Source organism: Trachurus trachurus (genome assembly GCF_905171665.1).
Source record: "Trachurus trachurus genome assembly, chromosome: 7".
NCBI lineage: Eukaryota > Metazoa > Chordata > Actinopteri > Carangiformes > Carangidae > Trachurus > Trachurus trachurus.
Window position 1 is genome coordinate 26,571,524 of NC_139901.1, and position 27,701 is coordinate 26,599,224.

At 44.2% G+C, this 27,701-nt stretch overlaps 1 protein-coding gene across 4 annotated transcripts; it reads right to left on the reverse strand.

Annotated features, from left to right (window-relative positions):
- Positions 1 to 371: 371 nt before the first annotated feature.
- Positions 372 to 27,701, reverse strand: iqsec1a (IQ motif and Sec7 domain ArfGEF 1a; the record flags this gene model as incomplete). 4 transcript variants are annotated; one of them, XM_083975493.1, is made up of 14 exons in its annotated part: positions 372 to 4,384; positions 5,777 to 5,826; positions 7,572 to 7,748; positions 8,146 to 8,307; positions 8,554 to 8,653; positions 8,751 to 8,876; positions 10,472 to 10,501; positions 11,598 to 11,737; positions 12,012 to 12,178; positions 12,525 to 12,647; positions 12,915 to 13,076; positions 13,667 to 14,946; positions 15,276 to 15,555; positions 27,651 to 27,701. In XM_083975493.1, 12 exons carry the CDS (start codon positions 14,938 to 14,940, stop codon positions 3,761 to 3,763), a joined length of 3,135 nt encoding a protein of 1,044 aa, XP_083831619.1. In that variant the 3' UTR covers positions 372 to 3,760. The 4 variants fall into 4 exon arrangements, with proteins under 4 accessions (XP_083831619.1, XP_083831618.1, XP_083831617.1 ...); XM_083975492.1 differs by lacking the exon at positions 27,651 to 27,701 and adding an exon at positions 21,445 to 21,509; XM_083975491.1 differs by lacking the exon at positions 27,651 to 27,701 and adding an exon at positions 16,084 to 16,350.

Here is a 27,701-nt window from a genome sequence, read left to right on the forward strand (position 1 = left end):
GCTGAGAGGTAAAGTGTATGAACAGTCATTTTTCAATCGGTGATCCATGGAGGAGCTGTGTGCAGCATAATCTATTTTCACCTATAGGTGGTGTAATGGCACAGATATTCTTTTTCATTTCACAGCAGCACGTCCTCCAGTGGAAATGCTGCAACACTGGTGGAAAAAAAAAGTATTGTTGGAGGCTGGAAGTGGAAGATATGAGGGCCTGCAGATAAGCCTCTGATGGGAAATGCATTATACAAAGAGAAAAAAGGGAATAAAACTATTTCACTTTCTTTTCAGTGGCAGGTGACTCAGCTCTTGACGAGATAATGAAGTGTGAAAAGCACCGCAGAGCACAAAACAACACATGGGTACCATAAGTCATATATTCGTTTATTTTGCGTTCTCAACATTGTCACAGTTGAAGTTTTACAATAACTGGGGTCTTTACTGACTCACTACTCACTGTACAAACAGAATGCACATATAAATGAGGCCGTTCTCGTCTTATCCTTTTTTTTTAAGAAAAGAAAAAGTGTCTCACGCCACACTGAACAGCTCGGAGCAGGATGTGTGTACATGTGTCCGTGTGAACCGTATTCATGTGTTCGTATGTGTGTTTGTGTGTGTGTGTGTGAGGGAGGATGTATGAAAAGAGCTGAATGTAAATGGCAACAAACTTTCTAACAGTCAGTTTTTTTTAATTTCTACAGCAAATGGCGGAGACAATCGATATGTTCATATATCACCCCTCACATCCGTCTATGAGGTGATGTATATACATCCTGACCTTGACTGCAGATATCAGAATAGAGTACTGATCATATACACATTATGTACAGCTCCATTAGCCCCTTTGTCTTGGTCCCTTTACAGCTTCATAAAGACAAACCCTTAGAACCACACAGTTTCAGTTTACACATCAAAATCCCATATTTACATGATGCGAGCCCTCAGCAACAGAAGTGCAATGTTCTTTATGTTTGTAATTTACACAATGGCTTTGTTGATGAAATGCATGCTGAGCTTCGATAACTACCAGCCTAACATGGAACAACGAGAACACGTCAACATCAGGAAAAAAAAAAAAGTCACAATTAGTCAAAAACAAAAAAACAAACAAAAAAAACAAAGCAGAAGTCAAAATTTATAGGCTGATTTTTTTTTCTTCATCCCATCAGCTCACAGTGAATAGGACAACATGATGCATCAGATCCATGCAGTGCATTGTTGGGGTACTTTCTCACAAATAATGACTGTAGACACTGGAAGCACTACAACAACCACACACACACACACACACACGCACGCACACACGGAAATAAAAGAAACAGATTCCTCGGTTTTACATCATCCCAAGATTTCAGAATTATAGCAAAAATATTGGAATCAATGGAAAGACACATTCAGCTGATCATTAATGTCCCACATGTGTGATATGTCGGCCATCTGAACCTTCTTCGTTAATGTGTGAGAGTAAGCCTGACTTATGGCAATGGTTTTCTTTGTGAATGTTAAAATACATTTACAACCTGAATATTGGGACAAACAGATTACAGTCACTAATTTACACACTAGAATAGACTCTTATTTGTAGAATGTATAAAGTTATTCTTTACATATACCCAGTTCCTTTGTTCAGTTTGCATTTTGTATATTATAACTGCATTTCCTGAAAAAAATGAAAGTGTTCTTTCATATGTGCTTATCCAGCAAAATATTTCTGTTCAGCCCAAAGAGAAGCATATTCCTTTTTATTAAAATATATACACACATTCCTCTTTCTACTGTGAACTGTATAAGTAAGTATTTATATATTCTTAAATGAAAAAAAAAAAGAAAAGATTTTTTTTTTCACCTGAATCTCATCCTGGACAACAAGATAACAGACTTCCCTCCACTCTTAAGTACAAGTCTGCATTTTCTGAACATGATTGCACTTAAACTTGCTATGGTAACACTGATTTTGTTATACAATGTGCAGAGGATAGCCTCACATCAATAACATTACATGCAAAACAAAAACAGAACAAAACAAAAACTGAAAAAAAAAAAATCACTCACTAGATATTCCACTGAACTCCGAGTCTGTACCACTCGTAAGACCACGAGGACAGCCACACATTAATTTACTGAAAGACTCTGACGGGGTTAAAAACAAAACAAAAAAGAAAATAAATAAATAAGGACGCAACATGAAAAAACGCACAAATTGGAGGGACACCTTGCTTGTTCTTAATGTACAAAATCAGTACAAAGATATTGCACACATGATAGAAAAACGATGAAAAAAATACTTCACTATGTAAGAACCGATTTTATTCACTCATCAAAACCTTGTCGGTGAATAAAAAAAATATACTAAACAAGGCAAAAGAAGATTTTGAAAAGTATTTCTGTTTTTGATTTGCAGAGTCAGGAGAGAGCAGCTGTTGTATACGCTAAAGGCGACAGACTTCACGTGTTCAACACGGTCTGTGGGTCCATCTGTAACGTGAACTCAGCCGCAGAGCGTCTTTTGCTATTTCTCTTTATTTGTCATCTTTTTTTTTTTCTTTTTTTTTACAGTTTAAGCAGCCATAAACTGAGATTAAAACAACCGATCAGGCCGTGGTATCATTTGTGAGAGTTGACAGGAAGTCTGCTTCGAGGCCTCGGCTGTGACAGCACAGCACTTTGTCAGGCCCATATGCAACAGCTGCCGCCCAGAGTCTCTGTCTGATCCATTTGAAAGGCAAAAAAACTTCCAGAATAGATTAATAGATTATAGGCTGGACTGAATGGGAGTTCACTCCTTTCAGGTCTACATCCCGTTACCACAGAGTCAGTATAATACTGATAAAATTCATTTTTGCTGATAATAATAATTGTAAGTATAATCTTACAAATTACTTTACGCACAATATATACTGTACATGAAGTCTTGACTAAATAGATTATGCATTAATAATTGGCACATTTATTTATGAGAACTAGGAGACAACACATATAGCTGTCATCTACAGTAAATACAGCACTAGAACTACTATGACTGAGATGGTCGACTCAGTTGTTTACCTGTCCTTTGATTTAAGTTAGTGTGAAATGATTATACCTAGGTTCTTCACTACGTATGAGCTCTACGGGAGGCAACAACAAATAGCATTCATATGATGGGGAGGATCTGCAAAAACCAAGGAGTTGAGAGTTGACTTCCGAAAAAGGCTGTGCACGAGGAATTATTATGCCGTCACTGTGACAGAGAAAACAGTCAGCCATGTTCTCACGGTCCCAGGTCGTCTTCCCTCCTGATTACGCAAAGGTAAAGACGGGGGGGGCTATTGAGGGGGTGAAGCAGTGGGGAGCGACTTGCCGAGAAAAAAATAAACACTTTTTTCTCTTCAGCCGACACGGCCGGGCGTTTTGTGAGTGTTTGTGTTTGTGTGTGTGGAAAACAAAGAGCATCTTCCTGTACAGAACCCCCCCCCCCCCCCCCCTCTCCCGCACCCACTCCCAAAACCCTGATAGGGCCGAGCCCATGATCAGGCAAACTAGTAAAAGGCCCCTAGTGGAAGATTTGAGTCCGATTTCCATCCTGCATATTTGTTGGACCTGGAGGTGAAAAAGGTGACTGCGTGTGACCGGTTTCCATCACAGCAGCAGTTAAAACACAGTGGACAGGCCATAGAGTTATGCTGTCAGTCCCTTTGGTGTAAGCAATTGTCCTTCTTTCATTACAGTCCCGCTCCTCTACGCTTCCTCCTCTCCTCTCCTCTCCTCTCTCGTGTTCGGAGCATCACACTACGGTGCTGATGCCACTGTGTTTGGGTTTGGGTCCGCCAGGCGCCGAACCCGGCTGCTGACTGTGGTGGTGGGAACCGTGCTGGGACGAGTGTGAGGAGTGATGGGAATGCTGGCTGTAATGGCTGTGCTGCTGCTGCTGCTGCTGCTGCTGCTGCTGCTGCTGCTGCTGCTGCTGCGAGTGGGCGTGTTGGTGCGCGTGCGAGGCGTAGGCCGGGTGCTGGTGGTACTGCGTGTGCGGAGGCGGGTGGTAGTGGTGGTGGTGGTGGTAAGGCGGCGGGTTCTGTGGGACTTGGCAGTACTGGGGGTGGTGACCCGGGTGTTGGGAGGTCTGCACTGTGTGTACCACCTGTGCCGTGTGGTGCAGGTTGGTCGGGTGGGGCTTATGGGATATGAGGGTGGGGTGGCCGGCCGGAGGGTAAGGGGGGTGGCCCTGGGATGGCGGTTTGCCTCGCTTGCTGCCGAAGAGCGACCCGAGGATGGAAGTCGATGCTGAGTTAGGGATGGAGGGTTGTTGTTGTTGGCCTTGGCCGCCGCCGCCGCCGCCGCCACCGCGGGGTGCGCCCTCGCGCGGCGTGGTGGCTCTCCGGCGTGTGTGTGGACTGCTAATGATGGACCCCTGCAGGAAGGAAACAAGGCAACAGCATGTCCGTCAGAGTCAGACACCGTGCTACTGCACAACAGCTACTAAACTACAGCTGCAAGGCACCAGCAGGATGAATTCACACTTGTCTTATTTTAGGTAAACAAGTAGCAAAATGTTATAGGGCATGCAAATGAGAAACTAAAAATGTTGTCATGATCGGCAGCAGCAACACTAGGAATATTTCAGCTTGGGACAAACACACTCCCTGATGAGAGGAGCTTGTATTCAAAGCAGCTGTTGTTAAGGGGCTAACTGGCCTGAAAACAGTAAATCTGTAACAAAAGTAATCACCATTAGAAACACAAATAATGACATCGACAAGGGCAGAAAAGACAACATTTCATCTTCATTGCAGTCAGTGTGCCAAACCCTCTAAGAGTCACACATGCAACATGTTATAATCAATGGAGGCATAGTTTCCACATGCAGAGGATGTGACAGGCAAACTCATCATCCACACATTAGCATTCAACTAGACGTCAGAAGGCAGGAGGAGGAGCTACGTTCTTGTGTGCAGACTTCTCAACAGGCCTGGACACTTTCCCCCCCACCTGCTCTGGTCCAACACTACTCACTAACCAGGAATGAATTCTCCTATAAAAAAAAAAAAGAAGAGCTTTTCCCTACTTTGCCACATGCTTCATCTAAGACTGGAGAAAGACCGTACTGTATGACGACTTTGAAAGCAGAATGAAATTTTCAGGGTCCCAGACTTCAAACCCAACACATGAACTCATGGACACGTGAAATGAGTGAAAGATGAATGAATGAAATCCACATCTTTTTAGAAGTCAATGTGAAACCCATCAGTAGACCTCATAGACAAAAGAAGGCTAAGTTCCTCCCTGAAACTTACAGCATTAAAGAGAAGTCGGGGATAAAAGGGGGAAAACAAAAAAAAAGAAAGAAAGACCCGGACAGGGAGAGAGGCTGCAGGACAGGTACTGGTTTCTAGTGTCTTACAGAGCTACCACCCTGCCACAGAGAAGAAGAACCAAATGAAAACCGCTTGGGATGTGATTGAATGAAGGACAGAGACAGGCGACAAGGGGAGGGATTAGAGGAGGGATTAGTAGAGTCATGCTTGTTTGAAGATAAAAGTGTATATCGGTCATATAACCAATGACCAAAACAGGAGATCTCTGGCTTCCAAAAAAAGGGGCACGATCAGAGGCAGGCAACCCATACATGCACACTAACTGAGGCAAGCAGGTTATAAGGCATCCCAGGAAGAAAAATAAATGATCCAAACAAATGGACTGAGTCTATGAAGCAAAGGTGTAAGACCAAAAAATAAATGGTATGTTTTCACAGTGCACATCATCACATAGAGAGTAGCTTGGATACCAGCTGCTTCAAACTTACTTCCATATTGCTGTCTAGTGATCCTGCACTGCTGCGACGCCCCCGCTTGCCTGCCCGAGACATGCAATACCACAGATTAGAGATCGACAGCACTCCTGGATCGACTACAGACGTTTAAGGCCGCCCACCCGTCCCGTAGGGGGCAGTGCAATGGATTGTGACTGTGAGTAAAAGGTCCAAATATGGGCGGGAAGGGGAGAGGGCGTTCAGGTCTGGGAGTGTGTGGTGGGTGAGAGGTGGCACTGTGGCTAACTGTACAGCGAAGCTTCATCTTCACTTGGGTTGAAAGCTTTTATATTGCATCGAAATTTAAGTGGGTTTAAGATTTGAAAACGCACTTTATACTGGAGGCTTTTTAAAAAATTTGAATGTATTCTCAAGGAAAATGTTTTACCAAAAGATTGCAGGATACTACAAAAAAAAAAAAAAAAACTTGGGTTGATGCCTATGCAAATTTGTTTTCCCAGATTTTTGTATTAAGAAAATATGACAACTGGTTGTTAACGTTGCCACCAGATGTAGATTTTCTGAAGGGTCTAAGGTAGCCAGTCTCAGTGACAGTCACAAAGGAGGAGACACATCAAAAGCAATACAGTGGTTGTTGCACATGGGATGTACAGGCATATACAGGTCTGAGGGCGAACAGAGCACTTTTGCCGTTGTTAGGCACACTCAGCCAATGATACATGACCAATAATCACACATAAACAGGGAAATACCCGATGTGTATGGAGAAAGAAACACAGTAAATACACATGGAATGGAGTATGGCAGGAAAAATAAGAACAAAAAAACAAACAAAATGATAACACTTAACAAAAATGACCCCACTAACATGCCACATCCTGCATCGGGAATAAAGAAAAGAAAAAAAAAAATCACAGGAGACAGGAGGGCGAAGGGACTCCTAGGGACTCCTTCACTGTCTGACCTATCATCCCCATTGAAGAAGTGATCATAAGAACAAAGCAAGTATCAGTGAGGCAGACCCCTGACTGGATTTCATTTTGTTATCAAGTTAATCACCTGATAACTTCACATAGCTGTTATCTGTAATGAATGAAATGTATTCTTGCTTCAGAGACACAGCGGCTGTGTTAAACACTGATATTCATGGATGTGAGATGACTGTTAACGCCAAGGCTGAAACTAGATCTCCATCTCGTCTCGGCTTAAGAATGGTAAACATCAGCGCTTTGTTTGGTTCACAAATATACGTGAGAGGAGATGTCGCATGAGTTTTTTTTTTTTTTTTGAGGAAAACATTAAGATTATCATGAAATGTCTTTGGATCAAAAGAAATTTAGGAATGCATAAGTGCTGAGTAAAAAAAAAAAAAAGACAAAGAAAAAGTGACATTAAAAACATGAATGGGAATGTAATGTAAACTCATCCAAATGATTAGGGGTGACAACTGCCCATCAATTTCATTCACCACTGAGAAGACAGATCTAAGGAAATCAATCTTAACTTTCTCAACAATTAGCTTCTTCTCAAATAGGTCTGTATTCAGTCTTTGGATTGTGAAACGGTGGAGCAACACCTTAAGTCTCTAGAAAACAAAGAACACTGTCTTAACCAAACTGTCCAGTCATGAGTGAGTTAGATAGTGGATTTAAAGGGGAGAACTCTGAAGTCAATGTATGGTGCCGTGAGAAAACAACATTTTGCTATTTTTTTATCCCCTTGGTGTCATCACAGAGAGGCGGATGACAGAAGTAGAGCACTTTTCCATGAAAGAACCGGCCGGTTTTAAAAAAAAACAAAAAAAACAAACAAAGATGTTTGGCTGTACCTGCTTCGGAGAGGTCTCGCAGGGAGCTGCTGAGGGCGCTCCTCTTCAGGCCCTCTCCCATGGCATAGGTGTCGTCCAGACTGGCACGGTTCATGCCGCCGTTGCCAGCTTCCTTCTTCAGCCCGGAGCTCTGAGACATGCTGGGCCTCACCACCCCCTTCTGCTTCTCCAGCTCGGCTGTGGACAGGAGCCAAGGAAAGACTGAGGTAAGTGGCAGTGGTTTTGCAGCTCCCTCTGACCAGAGGCCGACTTTCAAACTTGTCAGTTAACATTATTCAGCTGCATATACAGCTTGCTTGTCTGAAACTCATGTCTCAATGTCCACTATTGATCTATTGAACACCATTTCCAACATCCTGCTTATGCAGGTCATAGTGGAGTTGCCTTTTTAATGTCCAAAAAAAAAAAAAAAACAGCTCTCTGCTGCTCGCCATCCTGTGAACTCTGTAAACATTCTCCCTCGTAAACTGCCACAGTTGAGTAATGAGGACCATGCCCTGTTTCTACTTTACACAGCCTGAGGTAGACAGAGTAAGAGAAGAGGGGGATGGGAGGAAAAAGGGGGGCAGCTCACACTCTATTCTGTATTTCTCCATTTCCTGGACCTCGGCAATGGACTCTCGTAGGTCGTCTGTGAACTTCTTGCGGTCCTGGGGGTTGGGCGCGTTAAAGTTGATGAGGACTTTGATGTCCGCACCTGGTATCGCTGATGTAAGTCTGATTCCATTTGGGTAATCTGGGGTGATGGCAAACAGAGAGGGAGAGAACTTTACACACGGGCCATTGATCAAAACCGAGTTAAAACACATTGGACGAATCTGTCTGAAGTTGGCAGAGTGTAAACAATGTCACAGCCCATCGCTTTGACTTCCCCGTTCGCTGTGCTGAATCAAAACCTGTGATGTAAACACTGTCGGCTATGACAATAATGCCACAGAAAATGAAACGAAAAATAAAAGAATACGCCCTCTCTGCCACTTACACTGATTTTCAAACAGCATGACTTGCATCCCATAGAGAGAGAAGGACTGTCTGAAGCTGTACGTCACCGAGTTCTTCTTCTTCTGGAAAATCTTGGTTACCTGGAATAATGTGAGAGAGAGAGAGAGATCGGTCTAAAACGGAGGGGAGAGGAGAGAGGAGGAGAGGAAAAGGAAGAGGGAAGGAAAGGGCTTTTACCACTAGGAGGTCATTGAACAGGAAGATCTCCCGCTGATGCAGGCCCAGCTTCTGAAGCTTGTTGGGATCTGGCACTTCAAACAGGCGGCAGTAACACACCAGTCGGCGATGAGGCAGTGACAGCACCTACAAGGTAGAAAAAAGGGCACAGATAGCAACACTTCAGAGGTCATCATGGCCTCAGTCCACAAAGTAATAAGGAACAAAAGTCACCCTGTCCCCCCCTGAGCAGAATTTAAAGAAGCTGTAGCCAAGCATGACTTAGTTATTCCACCTATGTGTTTTGCATTCACCACAGAACCTATAAGCTTCAATTTGGATGCTCCTGACGAATTAGTATGCACCACGAAAGGATCAAGTCAAAGGTAACATCACAACATGGCGACTATTCGGATGATTTTAAATTGCTCCCACATGCATTTTCCTGCTGCGGAATACAGTAAATACAATGCACCAAATCCACAACTGAAAATAGCCCTAAATGAATGCACCGTTTACTTCTGACAGAGAAACACTAACTAAAACCACAGCGGACAGCTGCTTTCAGAAACTGTCTGCTCTTTTCTAAAATTAAAGTGTGCCTTCTGGTCTCATTTTTATAGATTTAGGTTTCCGGTGGGATGGAGGGGGGGGCGGGTTTAGAGTTGAAGTGAGGAAAGCATTATTGATAGGTCGAGCAGCAACACGCTTTTGTTCTGTCTTGGGATTTGTTGACAATAACAAAAATTTAAGACGCGATTCATTCTCCTTCAGTGTTCACGAGCAGATCACATGAATCATGAGAGTAAAAGCACTTCTATTCAAAACGCCGCACTCGGGGGAAAACTGTGGACTGGCAATAGAACAAGGAGTGAAGCCACATGTGGGATGATGTATTACCGCAAACGATTTAATGTGTTAGCAACAATACATTATTTCATATACACAAAACTGTTGGCAATGAAAAGTAGAATAAAAAGCAGAAAGATGTAATTTCTTTTCTATCAGGACACCTTGCTATGTGAATAACGACTCCCTGCAGGAAAAATAGGATATGCTTTTGTTATCTCACTGTGCATTGTATAGTCTAATGTATAATGCAGGGAGATGGAAAGTGGAAGCTAGGAAACAAAATCCATGTTTCATTTGCTGCTATTTTAACACAGAGATTTGTTTCACCACTGAAAAATAACTGGTAAATGTATGGTTGCTAGGGTTACCTTTATTTTTATACAGGTTACCGCATGCACTGATGTCAACTCTGTTGTTAAAGTGAACTTAGTTGTGTCCTGCCACACAGGAAAAGACATATTGATGGAAAATACTCTATAATAAACGTTAATGTGTTGCAAGGGACGCAAATGCTATTTGGCTTTGTCATTTTGATAATAATCACTCTTACACAATAGGCTAAATGCAGTATATTTTGTAAGAGAGAGGCATCAGTGTGGCGTGCACCCTGCTTGGCACAGACTTGCTGCCTAAGAGTTCACGTCTGTTGATCCTGTCGACAGGATTCAGTAACAACTGCTCATCTCTCCATAACAGATGTGGAGCTTCGGGGGGTCAAACATTCTTGTCTTTATAGGTAATTTGACTCTAAAACTACATGTGTGATGTGCATTAGCTACAATGAGCAGGGACAGAGGCAGAACGTTGTGCACATGGTAGTAAAATGATGAATGAAAGACAATCAAATACAGTACAATTACAAGTACAATATACAGTATTTGACTACTTACACATCCGAGGCCGTGATGGAGCGATCCGATCTAAAAACAGAAGACAACGATGATGTTATATGCAGCTGTTATGTTTGCATTATTTACACTATTGCCTCTGATTACATGAGAGTAATGAGCTCATATAAGGATTTCTCCTTGCAGACTCTTCACCTAAAGACTATTGAAGTTGTTATAATGATACAGGCTCCTTAATAGTTCTGTATACAAGGTGTCTGTCTGTCTGTGCTGCGCTTCAGAGGGATCATTTTTCTAAAAACTCACTCCGTGCTGCACCAGTGGACCAGATTATTATGAGGTGGAATTCCATTGTGGTTTTTGCGTTAAAGAGCTTTAACCTCCCGGGCTTTTAATTCTGCTGCTAAATAGTGACAAGGGATAATTTTTCAATACATTCAATTATTCCTGGCAGAACAGAGGAGATTCAAAACCCACTGGAAACAGAGTGAAACAAGACAAACCTCTCCCTGAGGCTGCATAGGTTAATCACGCTTTTAACCTTCACACATGAGAGAGACATCATTACCTGCAGAATACTGCATGAAATGCTGTTTCTCGGCTCCTGAGGGGCTGGAGCACAGTCAGAACTAAATTTGATAATAGCTCGGGTTCAGTTTTAATATAAACTGAGTAATAATTACAGAAACGATGGGTTATTGCAATATAACATATGGTGGTCGGTCAAACACTGCAACTACTTCTCCCTCCAAAACTAGGTGGGGACAGTAATGTAGAGAGGTGGCAGCATGTGTCCATTTTTCATTGGACTGTAACGCAGGGAGACGTTGCTCAAGGGCTTTGGGTGTGTTAAAACCACCAGCGTGAAGGTCTAAACCCTGGCGTGAATCCCTATTCGCACAACAACACCCACTGGTACTAAAGGCTTTCTAAATCTCCCTATCCCTCCTAAGACTGAATCTATCTATGTTCAGGGTTAGAAAATCTGGAGAGAAATTGCATTGAAATCTATATAAAGTGATTCTAGCAGGATATATAGCAGTGTAAGCACTTAATAAATTACATTCAACACAGTGAAATTGTGCCTTTCACTGACAATGAATAAAAAGAAAGATATTGATCTGTGTTTTGGTGATTTATTTTAGAAGAGATAATAAATATTACTCACTGGTTTCTTTCCCACTATGAGCTTCTCAACCTTCTGCACCTGCGAGACGTGGTCTTCGTTGGTTTTGAGCTCACGCTTACGGATCCTCTCATAGATACCGACCAGAGTCTCCCTGGGGATGTCCTCGCCATCGTCCACACCTGGAAGAGACGCAGCGAGGAGCTGAGTTACCATGTAAAGAGTCACTGGCATTGGAAACACCAGAAATGGTTTCATTTGAAAGGAGTTAATAAAGCTAATCAGTTAAATGTAAGTAAGTGACATTCAAAGTAACAGTCAACACAAAAAAATACCCTGAGGTGAAATTTAAAGTTTTATGTTATGTCCAATAGCTAAATTTCACGTGGAGCACATTCTGACATGCCAGGAAACAGAAAATCGGAAACGTTGCCTCACATTAGTGACTTTTATTACCTCTTAAGTTCTTGATAAAATCCTCCATCTTCATCTTCCTCTCCGGCTTGACATTGGGGCTGTACATGTCAGTGTTGAGGAGGATGATGGCGAAGGCCAGGATGAAGATGGTGTCGGGGTTTCTGAACTGTCGCACCACTGTGGGATTACAGATGCAGTAGCGCTGGCTGGAGACAAGAGAGGGGAGAAAAAAACGTGATCAAACCCTCGACTCACGACCAAACACAGTTTACAAAATACACTCAGACGGATTGTGCTCACAGAGAGGAAATGTCGTTTTGAATGTTGCCTAAGGAAAGCAGAAGTTTTGCTAGAGCCGGTTCTCTTAACACAAAAACAGTATGGAAATACATGTAAATAGAGTATGTGTTCGGGATTATTATTGTGGTTTAATAATCCTGGGAATGTTCCCTTAAGAGGCTCTTGGTTTGAAACCTTCCTGATTTCAGGGATCTACACAAAGTATGAACACAGTATCTGTCTGATAACTGATAAGTGAGTGAGTCATCTCACCTGAAAGCTTCGATGAGCCGCTCCACCTTCTGGGCCTCGCCCTGGACACGGATGTGGTTCTGAAACTTTCTGAGGGCCTCGTCCAGCTCCATGCTCTGGAAGTCCATTTCATCCACCACACAGCTGGTGCACAAAGAGACAGATGTTGAGAGAAATACAAACATGGCATACAACAAGTTTTTTTTTTCCTGCTCATCATCACCGATTCTAATTATCTTACAGAGCTGAGCTGCAACAGGAGGATATCTTTATCTTTGTGTTGGAGTATGCATGTGGACAATGATCCTGTATATTTAAACTAATTTAGGTTTAATAGCTTTGGTTACATTAATTACTTGTATCTAATTGTATTAAAGTTTAGGGAAGAGGTGTGTGAAAAAAAAAACTTACTCTAAAACATCTCTGTTGAACTGTTTCTGTCGATTACCAAGGAACTCTCCAATCATCTGCCTGCTCAGGCCCTTCCTCTGCAGCAGGAAGTGAGCCACACCGACCGGTGTGTCAGGGATGAATCCCCTCTCAGTCAGGTACTGGATGCCTTTCTCCGGCTTCCTGAAAAATCAAACGTAGACACGCAATTTTATGATCAATAATGATCTATTAATTGTTAATCCAGTTCTCATTGTGAATTAGTATCTGGAACACAAAACAAACAGGTAAATGGAGGAGGTATCATCACGGAGTAAGAATTTCATTGTACTGTATGACGCTGTCTTCAGTATATATGACAATAAAGATTTGAATTTGAATTGAAAGGGCTACATTGCAGTGAAGTTAGGTAATTATTACCACAGCCCTAAAACAGTTGACTTCTCTCAACCTGACACGTCATCCTCATGTGGCTGTTTCAGTTTGAATCAAAGTTTCTCTCTATAGATCTCTCTTTAGGACAGATGTTTGGAGGAATAACAATTTCAGTTTTATCAGTATCATAAAGAGAAAAACAGTTACACTAGATGCAAATGATCAGATCGTGTTCCTATGCAAAGATCTGTCAAAATATCTATAAATCTGAATATGAATGCAGCTGATTAGAGTTCATAGGTCAACACTCAGAGTGGTGAGTGAATGACTTCCTCTCAAACATCATTAACTCCAAACACACTGATCAAGCTCCTGCTCCATCAGAGCCGAGCACCTACTTGTTGAAGAGGTTCAGGCCGATGCGGTAGTGCCTCTTGCGAATCACATCGTTACTGAAGATGGGCGAGTCCCAGCTGTTGCGGGTCTCTTTGTGGTACGTCTGCTTGCTGAGCGTCTGCTCCCGCAGGCTGTCTCTCGACGAGGACTCGGAGCTGCAGTTGATGGTGTCGTTAGAGTTGGATGTGCTGTTGATGCTGTCGTTGTCCCCGTCGGAGAAGTCCGACTCCGACTTGCTCTGTCGGTTCGCCGAGCCGTTAATGGCTAGGTGGCTCTCCAGCTGGCGGTGGCGGTGACGCAGGGGCGCGTCGTCGTCGCGGGAGGGGGCCCGCGGCGGGGGCCCGTGGGAAATGTGTTTGGGGCTCGCCTGGGATGACGTCACGATGTGGCCGTGCGTTTCGTACACGGGCGGCCGTTTGACGGAGCCTCGGTCGGACCGGTCGCTGAGCTCCACGGAGCTGTCGCTGGGAGGTTCGATGGTCAACAGAGGAAGATGGTCCATTCTAAGACGCTGCTCTTGGCACTCCAGAGAGGGAGTGCTGCGGCAGCTCGTGTCTGTCTCACGACCCTCGTCTTTGGGGTCAATGGGCCAGTACTCCTGGGAGGAGTTGACCGACCGCAACCGCAAGTCTGATTCCGTGCTGGAGGGCTGGTCCCCCGACCTCGACAGCGCCATAGAGGGGGACATGTCCTCCTCGTCGATGAACAGAGTGACATCGCTGTACGACGCCAGCGTTTCGTCGTGCATGCGTCCGGCCGCCCGTCGGTGGGACTTCACCTGATAGGGCATTTCCCTCTCCACCTCGGAGCAGCCCATGGCCTCGGGGTCGGGGCCCTCGTCCCCCTGAAGGCTGCGACAGTTCAGTGCGTCGTCTATCGACTCGGCCAGAGATTTGACCTGCCGGGAGAAGGCGTCCTCCAGCTCCGTGATGGCGTCCGTCAGGTCGCTCTGCGGAGGCGGGTGAGACGCCATGTTGGCCTGTTGGTGAACCTCTATATCTCCACATTCGGACTGCACCATGGACAGCGGGGTGCCGTCCTCAGTCATGGACACCTGCCTGCCTTCGAAATAGGAGCTGTGCACTTTCTCGGGGCCCTCGAACGAGAGCTGCATCCTCATGTTGGACAGAACGATGCGTCTGGACATGCGGTTCTCGGACATAGAGCTCCGAAGACGTTCAAAGTTCTTGTTCATCTGGTACTGGCGGAAAGCTGTCTGGATGGTGCGGGCCGCATGCCGAGTTATGAATCGTCCCCCATATTTACGCTCCAGCATCTCCACCTGGAGAGAGAGAAAGCAGAGCAATTACACTGTGAAACTATGACGCCGACGGAACATCTAATTGGTTTTCTTAACTTGTTGTCATCTTCCTGGATGTTATTGATAATTTGTTTCTCCCTGTTGACAGCGGGTCTGTCACAATCCAGCAATAAAACTTCACTTTTTAATCATCTCACACAGCTGGGTTGGTGATAAGCAATACATACACTGCAAAAAAAAACAACAACAACAAAAAAAACCCAGCTGTCTTAATCTATCTGGTGTCGTGAGAGCATGTGAAACCAGGGCCAACTCCAAAACAAACTCTGCAGCAAAGCTGTTTGAAGTACCTGTTTATCCTGGAGGTCAGCGGAGAGCTCATAGCTCTCAGAGAGCGAGCGTGACCGTTTGATGGCCTCCTCCTCAGCCTGCTTACGGAGGATGGACTGCGAGTGCTGTAGCTTGGGCCGACGGGGCCTCTGGGGCCCGGGCTGGACCCCGTGGCCGTAAAGGGGGCTGTCAAATCGGTCGGGGCTGATGGCCGAGCCGTGAGTCACCGGGCCCTGGCCGTAGCTGGCTCCACCATCCAGGGAAGGGCCACTCTCATTGGATCGTCCATCCCCCTCCACACTGCAGCGAGAGAACACAGGGATGGTTAGAGATTTCATCTTTACACTGAGAGAGTTGTGCAATGACAATTCACTAGAATTCAGAGTCATACTGTGATGTTGAAGTGTCATCTGATTAATCACTGTCTTGCTCACCCATCACAAGATGGAAATGTGACCAAAATGTATCTTAACTACAGGAAGTTATGAATATGCTGTATACCAGAAAGTCTTAAAATCAGTCATTTAAGTCTGTAATGTATGAGTACGGCATTAGGCCAACTGTGGAGTGTGTAAATGAGTGAAGCTCGGATGTGTTGATTCCCAGCTTCTTCATCATATACATATAACCAGCAATTTACTGAACTGTAAGATGCCTTAAGCTGGTCAGTATTTCTGTAATGATGACAGGCTCTCGTAGCTGTGTTACAGGCAGAATATTCAAACACGACATAAAAACTCTCCAAATATTGAACACATCCTCCCGTCCTCGAGAGATTCCCACTCTTACATAATTAATGTTGAAAAAAAAAATCAAGAGGTTACTCACTCACTCTTACATTCTGCCGTTTTACTAGGGCTTTGCTTATTGCGAAAAGACCGTCTACTTTCTATAAAGTGCCAACTCTTCCTCCATATCTTGTCCACCATTCTTTCAGCCTCGTCAAGTCCAGAGTACACGGGCTCCTCCAGGAAACTAAAGTTTATGCCACATTATGAGCCAATCAGTGACCAATGGGAGTTGCATCATGTTTGCCGGAGCGACGACACGCTGTTCCAATACATGTTACAAAGTCCAGTTTGGAGAAGAGTGACACAGCAAACAATATTTCCAGCGGTGCCTTTGAAATAGCTGAGATGTGGGTGTATGTGGTGACCACCTGCTCAACAACTAACACTATACACTACAGCAATATTTCCTCTCCGTCATGGTACAGTGCATTCACTGTTCTCTGGTAGACTAATGTGTTTGAACTGTGACTCGACACACCCATACAGTGTACACAATCCACTTCCTTCATTAGACAGCCTCCAATCAACACTCGGAGAGAAGAGCTCGTCGGCAAGCAGTGCGGAGTGAAAAAAGTGGAACTGAACATGGTCAAAAGTTCAGACGGCACAGCAGATGCTTTTGTAAACTCTTTTTTCTTTTGAGTGAGTTTGTCATGTCCTGTTTACCTCCTATAGATTTACTGATTAGTGAGCACAGCATGCCAACAAATGTTTACCAAAGTTATCTACATACATACAACCTCTGTTCCCGTAAAGCCTAGAAAAATATCAGACTCGAGGGTGTAACCTGTCACTATATGTACTACACTACATATTCGTCAGTTACTTCCATTTCACACATATGTCTGCATATTCATGTCTTACAGTGTAAAAAAACATACATAGAAATGTAATATAAAGTAAATATAAACTAAAAAGCTCAATGTTGGTGACTCATACATCACTTTGTTTATCTCAGACGTATCACTTTTCTAGAAATACTTTAGGGAATAATCTCCCGTCCAAAAAAAGGTACTATTGTTTTTCAACCAAATATTTGAGGATGAACATGTTAGCCTGAATTTGTCTGCCAAAGTCCCACCAATTATTGTTGTTATGATAAACAGCTTCCAGAAAATCTTTATTCTGGTTCCAACAGCTCAGATGGTGCTTGGATGCAAATACGGAAATATTATGATGTTCTCCAAGAAGTGCAGGTGTTTTATTCCACCAAATGCTGCAGCAGAGTGAATTCTTGTGCATCACATAACGTGGCCTCTCTGTCACAGAAGAGATGACCCATTCAGAGTCAGTCAAGGCCACGGTGACACACATGGTAGGCAAATGCTTAGTGAGTCCCTCGGGGGAACAGTTACACACACACACACACACAGTGTTTGAAAGTGGGGACCAGCGCATAACGACCAAGCCGAAAGAGAAGGCCTTCATGCTGCTGGACCAACATAAAACCTTGCACAACACACACTGAAAATCATACTCCATTGCATAACCGCCACTGGGACGAATCTCCCCGACCATCTGTCATGACAAACTGTGAAGCCGCCGTCCCTCGAGTTAAAAGTCACACCTTGCATGCTGTCGCAGCACCAGGATACAGCCGGTGGTAATTTTTCGTTTTGTGATTTCTTCATTAGGATTTTGATTACTGGCCTGAATAACGTGATGACGACAGGTAGTGTATTTATATACATAGAAATGAAGAAAAAAAATCCTATATGACTTTGGTGGAAAGGACAAGCAAAAAATAATAATTCAATGTCAGTTTGAGGGTGAAATATTATGAAACAGGAAGTGAAACCATGCCGCACACTTACGCTAAATATATTCTAAAACTGTTAGAAGGAATTCAAGCAAAAACATGTGATCAAGTACAGTAGAGTATTTTTAACTTTTTGTTTGCTCTTTGCTTTTGATGCAAACTCCTGTGTTCAGTCTGTTGTAACATTATTTGTCGTGCACTGTATGTCTTCTTAGAGATTGACCTCAAAGCAGAGCTTCTCTCTATCCAGCCTCACATAACAGCTAGCAAAGCTACAGATGCTCAGTTTCATTATATTATGTTGTTTTGTTTCCTACTGAACTATTTTGTAGCAAGTAATTGCCTTGCCATTGTTTTGCATAATTGCTTGTAATTATTTATGAACCAAAATAAATTAATGTTTCAATTAATCCAACATGGCAACATGGCTGTGGGAATGAGTCAGTATTAAATAAATGAAAATACAATAAACTACAAGCTGCTTTTAATAGCTACTACAGTGCTCCTCTGAGGTTTGCTCTCCCATATGTCCTGTAGCCTATGTTTTTATTTTATTTTATTATTTTATGTATATTAATATGGACCTATGTGGCTGAAATAAAGTCAAAGTAAGTAAGTATAGGTTTTGCCATTCTCCGCTGAGACCTGAAGCCAGCATCTTTCAACTTCCATTTTGTACTTTCTGCTTCGCTTTCTACCAACCAAGCATCCAGAGTGATATTGTGGGCGTACAGTGGGAATAAGTGCTGCAGTACTTTTTGCTCTGAGGTCACTGAATTACTCTGTATAGAGTGAGGTCAGTTGCTCCTGATGGCGGGAAAAAAAGGGGGGAAAAAGAGGGAAAAGAGAGCAGCGTTTTAAGAGCTGATGTTTTAAGCTGTAATGGATTTTGAAGGGGGAAAGAGAGGGAGTGAGCTACAGTGGATCAGGAAGTTACGTGACGACGTTATTGCACGGAGGAGGCAGAAGTTACTACACATGGCTCGGACACAACTTGCAACGAGTTGTGTTGTCGGTGGTAAAAGGATGAAGCAACGACGGCTGTCTCAAGACCACTTCCTGGTGGTGACAGTTCAGCCCCCTTGAAATACGATCTGACGTGTATTAGCAACCGCATGCTAACGGTGTCTGGTTCTTTATCCACCTGGAGCCCCCAGTTAGTCCTGATGTAGGCAAGGATAAGCATGTCAGCTCAGCTGGCAGTGATTTTCAGCCATGGGATCCAGGGATTTGGGGGGTGGGCCAGAGAGAAGGGGAGGAGTTGGGGGGGGGGGGACTCGACCATCTCTCTTTCCTCCCTTCTTCCCTCTCAACACATCCTGAACAAACAGGCCCAGGCCCCTGTCCAGGCCTCAACCCATTCCATCAGTCGGACCTGGGGGAGAAACATTCCTCCATCCCGGAAAAGAGGAGTCACATCTACAGGAGTTCTGGGAATAGAACAAGGCTAATGAAGTGCAGGCAGGAGCTATGGAGGAAGAGAAAGCTGCAGTGTGGAACTAACACAACTCCCTAACGAAGGCTCACAGAGTCCACCAATTTTAACACGTCTGCTCTCTCAGTTAATATACGTTTAAGAAAGCATAATTGAATTCCCCATTCACTTAGTTGTGAACTCTAGAAACCATTCAAATTAGAAATATGCTATATATTTATGGGAAAGTCTCTCCAGATAATACAAGTACTTACATGCATGCAACAGTAGCCTAATCTGGTTAACTCTCAGTAATCTGATTTGGTGAACATTTGTATTAACATAAAATTAAATAAACCTCCCTCAGGTTAAGGATATAGAGTAGTCAAATTACTGTGGCTTGATTTATTTTGACCAGTTGAAAGCACTGATGCTAGAGCAACATAAGTTTTTCCGGCCTTGGCGTGACTTCTCACAATTACCATATTTTTATGTGTGTATGTAAACACACAGCCAGTGAAGTGACCCTTCCAATCAAACCAAACACAATCTTCCATAATCAAAATTCCCACCCCACACACACACGCACCGACAACATGTGCTCCTCCAAACACAACAAAAGCAGATGTTTGCTCTTGCTCACAGAGAGAGAGAGAGAGCTCATAAATACAGATGTGAGGTGAGGAGACCACACAGTAACATGTTAATGAAGCACGGCATTAAAAAGGTAAACCTGCCAGTAAACACTCGGATGTATCGGCCACTTCAGCACCAATAACAGAACTAATGGATGATTTTGCAACAGCAATAAAAAGACAGCGAGGAGCGGGTCGGGGGGATTTACTGTCTGACACAGCTGCAAACTGGAAAGCAGCGCTGGCCGGCGCACTGACAGAGTCACTCCTGAGAGTTTGCAGCAGACAGCAGACAGTCGACTGGAGCCTCAGAGGACTCATGGTTGAGTCATGGTAACTACTGTAAGTCGTGTAGCTACTCCAGTTTTTAGAGCTGTTAGGACTCCGGTGTCTCCACAAATCAGAAGCCTGTCATCTTCCATGTCATTTAAAACTGAACAGAGACACATGAGTTATTAATGTAAAGCTAACCCAACTGAACCTCACAGTGCTGAATGCATCCACATGGACAACAGTCTGATGGATGACTTCCATCTGCATGTGAAAGATCAAACTTTTATGTTATCATATTGTAGACCGTCACTCGACCAACTATCACAACCTATTGAAGGCAATTAGCAGTCTTAACACTTTCATGGATGAATTCAAGTCTCCAGATTTTTTCACGATAACTTCAACAACTTCATTAGCGCAGCACAGATGTTCCAAACGAGTGATGAGCAGTTGACTGATGTTTTGTTAATGCTATCCACATACTTGTTAATTTAAGTAATCGGAAATCAATACTATTCCCTTGTGAACTACCAGGCCTCATTCTGTCTGAATCAAGACATCCTTCCTCCTCCTCCTCCTCCTCCTCCTGTCAACACTCTCACAACAACAGCAACAGCAACAACAACAACAACAACAACAACGTACAACGGAGCTGCTGTCATTATCTCCCAATAATGAATAATTGAACTCTCCTCCACACTCAGCACCTGCCCTTGAAGACGGGACTATGAAAAACCACACAGTCACAGCCAGTAAGCAGGAGGGCCACGACACACCACAGGAATGCCCTTCAACCGAACACAAGAGAGACAGAGACAGAGACAGGGACCGAGGGAGGGGGGCAATCAGACTCACAGATGGATTCTGTACAGTAAGACTAAACACACCATGATAGGACACACACACACACATACAGTGACTCAGAGAGGGGGACGTGATCTGTTTTCCATTGTGAGGGCGTCAAAGTCGAAATGGCAGACCCCACTTTAGGATTCCTGATCTTCGTGACTGAGCTCGAGGCTTCACATTAATCCTGTCATCTTCTAGTGTGGATTATATAAAAAAGAAAAACACTCACACAGACACACACACACACATTAGAAGCCATTTAAAACAGTGTGTAATGTGCTCTTTCCACAACACACGCATGTACTGTCCCTGTGCTGTTTATTAAACAAAGCCTTATGAGCTCTTGCAGCTTGGTGTAACCTCATCCAATGACAAAACACACGAGCACATGCACGCACGCAAAAAAACACATACACACACACAGTTAAACAAACACACTCGCATTTCACACTCTCTTATTCCTCTTACCAGCCATTCAGCTCCAGCTCCAGCAGTGACTGGGTCTTCTCTGAGTTACACTGCAAACACCACATGCTGGCCGGCACTCACAAGACGATGTACTCCAAAACATTAGTGGTCCCACTCACCGGTCCCCATTTCTGCACTAAAAGGCTTCACCAACTACACATACAGATCACAAAGCTGCCATCTACTACTATAGCGCGTGTGTGTAGCTGTCTGCTCCTCACACACATTATTCCCATGTCTTTGCCTTGTGAAAGCAGCTTCCTATGCACAGTTATAGGCGTGGATGGTCGGTATAAGTGGCAGCAGCCTGTAATCTCTGACAGACAAGTGGGGCTCTTTCTTTTTCCTCTTTCTTCCTCTCTGTCCTCGGTGCGCCGGGCTAGTAGGAGTATAAGCGGGGGGGTGGGAGAGGTGGGAATGGGGGGCGGAGGCTCGGAGACGGGGAGTGTGGGCTTCTGCCAGGCCCTGAGCAGTATGGAAGGGGGCGGGGTGCTGGGGAGGGAGAGAGGGTGTGAGAGCGTGGTGGTGACTCTGTAGCTGGGTAGAAAGAGAGAGAGAGAGAGAAGGGGATGAAACACCTCCTGCCACAACATTAATCGTGCGGGTAGGAGGGGAGGGGGGGGGGGGGCACATGAGTGACCCTGGAGTAAGTGACATAGAAAAGAAAATTACAATTTTCAGGCATTTTATCAGAGAATGTCAAACATGAAAAGGGAGAGCGAGAGACAGCGAGAGCTAGGCATGAACGATAAAGCACATAGAGGAGGGAGGGAGGGAGGGAGGAGGGGGGGGGATAGAGTGACAGCTTGATCCAGTTAGGTGCATATAGGTATAGTAGATGAAAGAATAGTGAAACAGGTAAAAAAAAAAAAAAAGGTACAAAGCGTATGGGGAGTCTGGCATGAAGCAGAGATAGAGAGCGGTTAGGGAGTGTTTGAATGTCAGAGGTATCTTTTGTTAGTCTTTTTTTTTTTTTTACACAGAGGAAAAAGGACATAGTGGGTAGAGATGGCAAATACAAGAGAGCACCTCTATTAATAGAGCCTTTCAGGGCTGAGAAGTGACTGTCAAGATGGGCTCTAAGAAAAGACCCAGAGAGGATTCTGCGCCTCTTTGCTGCAGTAGTATAACGGCTGTTCTCCTCTCACTTCCATTTATTTTCTACCTCTTTTAAACCAGTTTTGCTGCTAAGATGCCCACCCCATATTGTACCATCGTCCATCGCTGCTGCTGCTGCGCCCACCAGGACGTCCATCCAGTTTCCCACACCGCAGCAGACCCATGAAGTGACGTTGTCTTGTCTCCGGACTTCACAGAGTCGTTTTGACAGGCCAGAGACTAATCACCCCTCTGAGGGGAAGAGGGTTGGGGTAAACTGCCCCCAAGTCAAAGGTATTTTCTATCTAATGACAACAGGCACAGGAAACAGAGGAGAATGGCTCCCACATGGAGCCAGTTTACAGGGACACCAATCATCTACAGACACACACACACACACACACCAGTCTCAAGAGGGAGATGTTGATGTCCCCTAATTACAGACCAGAGCCCTTAAAATGATCACCTTCCCTGGACTGTTTTATCTGAGCCTTCAAACGACCGAGATGCAGAATGAAAGACAAGGCGAAAGGAAAGAGTTACTGTAAAGGAGGGGGAGGGGAAAAAAAAGTTTGCATATCTTAACATGTGGCATAAATCACAGCAGAGGATATGCACAGACTTACTTGCCATGTGTGACTCAGGCAGAATCATTATATGCACTACAGAAAGGCAGACAGGCAGTGGCCCGAGCCAACTGATCTATTTCAGTTGGAGACCTTGGCCCCTCTACTCTGGTGACTACAGCTGCTAATGCCGCGTAGAGCTGCAGACACTTGACTCAACTTACAGAGCTCAACTATCACGCGATCCCTCCACTCCTACTGAAATCCATTTGTTCCTGAGTTCCTGTAAACAAAACAAAAGAAAGAAAGAAAAAAAAAAAACAAGGAACAGAAGACATTTAAGACAGTCCCTTTAATAAAACTGGCGGGCTCATTATCGCTGTCATTTAGTCGCATTTTGTCACCAACGAGGTGCAGATGGAGACAGGCATTTAGCATCTGAAATGTGTGCATGATATTAGATATTAGCCCCAGTGCAGGATTTGTTGTGTCTGCAGACCACTGGGATTGTCTAACTGGAGTTTTATTTGTTTGGGAATTCGATATGAGGCAATATCACGACGGTCTCATTTCGAAGGTATAAGCATGTGATGCTTTTTAAAAGCCCGAGCCTGTCGTGATTGTTTCAGTCTGAGGCTCAAGGGCAGCATTACGGAGAGAGCTCCGCCGAAATGATCAAATTAGTTGAATTCCTCGTGAAAGAGTTCTGACAAACTTATAAACACTTAATGAGGTTGTATATTTCTCTCTATGTGCCTGTCTTTGTGTCTCTGTCCTCCTCTTCTAGAGGTTCGCTCTGCAGTCTAGTAGTCCCCCTCCAACCCCCCCCTCGGGTTGAGCGAAGGCCCTCTCCATCTCCTGACTCCTGGCTGCACAGCGCTCTGCTCCAGAATGATGTCATTGAGAATTCCAGGCTGAGGCCCACTCTGCGCTCATAAAACGCCATTTCTTCAACTCAATACATATGGTCTCCCTGCGTTCGAGCCCACTCCCCTCCCCTCCCGTTTACTTTCAGCGCCTTCCCTTCTTTTCCTCTTCCTTCTCATTTTAGAGTCAAGAAAAATCTGATATATTACACTTGGGACGAGGCCAAAAGGGGGTCACCCGCAGGTCAGACCCCACAAACACAAAAACGCCTTTATCGGGTGCGTTCCCACACATGTAGCACCTGAACATTATCCGAAGAGCAGGGAAAACTCGGATTTTCCCAAAGCATACAGAATGAAAAAAGACAGAGCTGGAGGAAAAGACAGCAGAGGAAATGACAGAGGAAAGTGATAACTTCCTGGAAGGTTGGTCACAAGGTTTTGGCGCCGCGCGTGCTTCGTCTACATGACATCATGCACCGTTTCTCATTATCTGCTTCTCTTTGCTGGATGCTGAGACTTGTGCTAAGAAATGGAAAATAAAAGGAAAACTCAGCCCTGGCCTGGTCTGGAAACAATTAGAACGGGCTGATGTCATCGTTTGATACAAGAGCATACTAAATGAGATGTAGTGGCCCAGCATAGCTTTGTGAACACAAACGAATCTGTATAGAAAAAGAAAAAAAAGAAACACACTTTCCTTGTAAATTCTCAGGAACAAAGAATTTCTGTACATAGGAGCAATCTGGCAGCAGATGTATAAATAGAGCTGAAATGAGAGTAATTAAAGGATATGGTGCCTCTGCTCATCACATCCTGGCAGCAAAGCTAGAGCAGATGTGTTGCCTGTGGGATCCTATGGGAATGATCAAAGTTCATCAGTGGCAAGTGATGGCTCAGAGGCTTTTCTCTTTTTCTCCTGTTCATCGCTGAGTAATTCCAATCCAGACAGAAACAATCTGTTTGTCCAGACACACGGAAAAGACTGGAAAGTGTTTTGCAGCATGAAGAACCAAAAAATTGTCAAATATAGCAAAAAAAGCTGGTGTTGAACATCTGGTCAGGACCGAGGGCTTGTAAACTTATTCTTGAAAAGAGTACAGCTTGACGTTTTGGGGCTTTGGGATGGATGAGAAGATTGATACCATTTGCACGCATGAACACTAAACTGCAACCAGATTGGCATAAAATTATGAAAAGTGGTATCTGTAATTTGTAATATTGGTTGCTCATCTTTTTCTTTTTTTTTCAAATCTTAGCCTCCGCTCTCTTGGCTGCAGCGCTGCACTGAGGGCAAACATTCAACCAAATATTTTACTGTTTTGACTCACAGTTTTATCACCAGTATTATAGGGGTTAGGTATTAAATCAGCACCATTAAAGTAGCACCTGAGGCAAAGAGGGATCTGGATTAGCTCCTCAGTCTTTTCTGGGTGGAGTTTTTTTTTGCATGTTCTCTTTTCTGTGTTTGCGTAGGTGTCCTCTGGTTTCCTCTCACATTCCAAAGACATATGCAAGTCAGGTGGGGTGGAGACGCTAAACTGCCCAAAATCATGAATGTGGGCATCTAGAGACTTGTTCCTGGGCATTTTTCCTCCCATTTTTTTTTCTTCTTCCATTCTCCAAACAACTTAGTGGGCAGAGAGAATGCATGGATAAAATGACACCCTTGCGCTGGAAACCAAACAAACACTTACTTTACAACTCCACCACATGTTTGTGCACTTCTGTCTGTGTATGCAGCTCTGCAAAGAAAAATACATTTCATGGAGCCACGGCAAACACAGGACTTCAAAGGCCTACCCCTCCTGATTGCACGCACACGTTATCACTCCCTTGCTCTCCACAAAAGGCAGATAGAGGTCATGTATTTTGTGCGGTTACCATTATTAGAAGCCGGCCCTGTTTGTCCATTTACGATATTTCCCTTTCACTTCACTCCATTACCAGATACTGTATTTCTCCGAAGCCCTTCGCACACAGCCCCTCCCCAGCACAGAAACACACTACAGCACAATTCTCCTCTGCTATAAATAGACCCATGTGAGGCGACACACTCTGGTAAACACCGTATGTGAGATGAGCAACATTGTGAAGAACAAGAGGACGAAGACAAAAAGCTGGCCGTTGAATGCCCCGCTGATTTCCTCTCATTATCTCTCACTTTGTGGCAGATCAGTGTGCGGCGTTTTTTTCGATGACACGGTGAAATTTTGAGGTCAGCTTGGAAAACAGTGCAAGATTTAAGATGGTGTCCCTAGCTGCTGCCTTTAGTGCCCAGAGCAGCCTGGACTGTAAATGTGACACAAGCCGCAGTGGGTATAAATACTTGCGGTGGGGCAGGATGGTCACAGGACCGTGACAGGACATCCAGGCCCCGACAAAACAGACCTGTCAAGAGACCTTGTTGTCTGACGAGTCCACACACAGCGAGCTTTCAGAGGGACAGTGCCACCCACTGGTTGGAAATCATACTACATGTTCCCTAGGAGACTGCATACTAGGCCAGTGGGTGGTGTTGTGGTGGGGGCATGTGGCACTGATGTCATTTAGGACGAGTGAGGTCAGACATGTTTGTCGTGGCTTCAAGTCGGGAGGGCGCCTGCGTTGTTTAAAAGGCTGTAGGATGTAGCAGACCCGACCGGCTTTTTCTGGTTGGGGGGACGTGTGTGGGCGTGGGAGGGGGTGGCGGGTGGATTGGGGGTCACTGCAATAATCTATTTGAAGCAGTGTCAGACTCACACCTGTCTCAAGGCCCCCACAGAGAAAGTCCTGCATGCACTGTGCATGTATTGGGACAAGGTGGCACAGCGTGACCTACATCTACATCTACATCTACATCACTCTTCTTCAGAGATTACACTGAAAATCTGTTGTTTTTTTGTAATGTACTGTATTAAACTCTAATTTATTTTAATGCAAAAATGAAAGCAAATAACTACACAGCCTGCAATACAAGCAACTGCAACTGCACGTCAACTTGTTCAATTCTGAATTAACTATAGGCTAGATGTAAATATGCACATTTTAAATGACAAAACAAGAAAATGTTCAGACGTCTCTGACACTTTTCAATCACAACCTTCCTACGGCATCTGCGTTCTTACCTAACAGCACCACAGTGGCCCATCAATCATCTCACAGACTCACGATTTGCATATAGCCAAACATCAGCCAAAGACTTTAAAACCTCCGTCTCTCTGCTGCCCTACTTCCAAAACTGATTTCCAGGAGCCATCCATCAGCATAATCCCAGAGAATAATAAAAGAAACATATCTCTGCTTCGACATAAACCAGACATGTTCCTAAAATAATTATGTGTGTGTGTGTGTGTGTGGTTGGATGTGTGTGTGTGTGTGTGTGCCTGGAAATGCAATCAATTTGGAGCCATGAGCTAAATGACATCATTGAACTGGGTAAATTGACTGGAAGGCTTACAATGACTGTAATTGCTGTTTCAATCAAATTCCATTCATTGTCGACTGCATCAGTGATCAGATAAACAGCTGATCGTCTTCAACATGTTGTGTTGCTAAATCATTAAAAAAAAACAAAAAAACAACAACAACACTCACACGATCTCATTAGCAGCCAAGCGTGAAATGGTGTTATGGTTTAGACTTGACTCTAGTATAAATAGGTTTCTAGTAAGACAGAGATTTTAATTGCACTGACGGTTCTGAATTGATGAATGTTGTTAAATGAGTGATTCTGCATCGGCTCCAC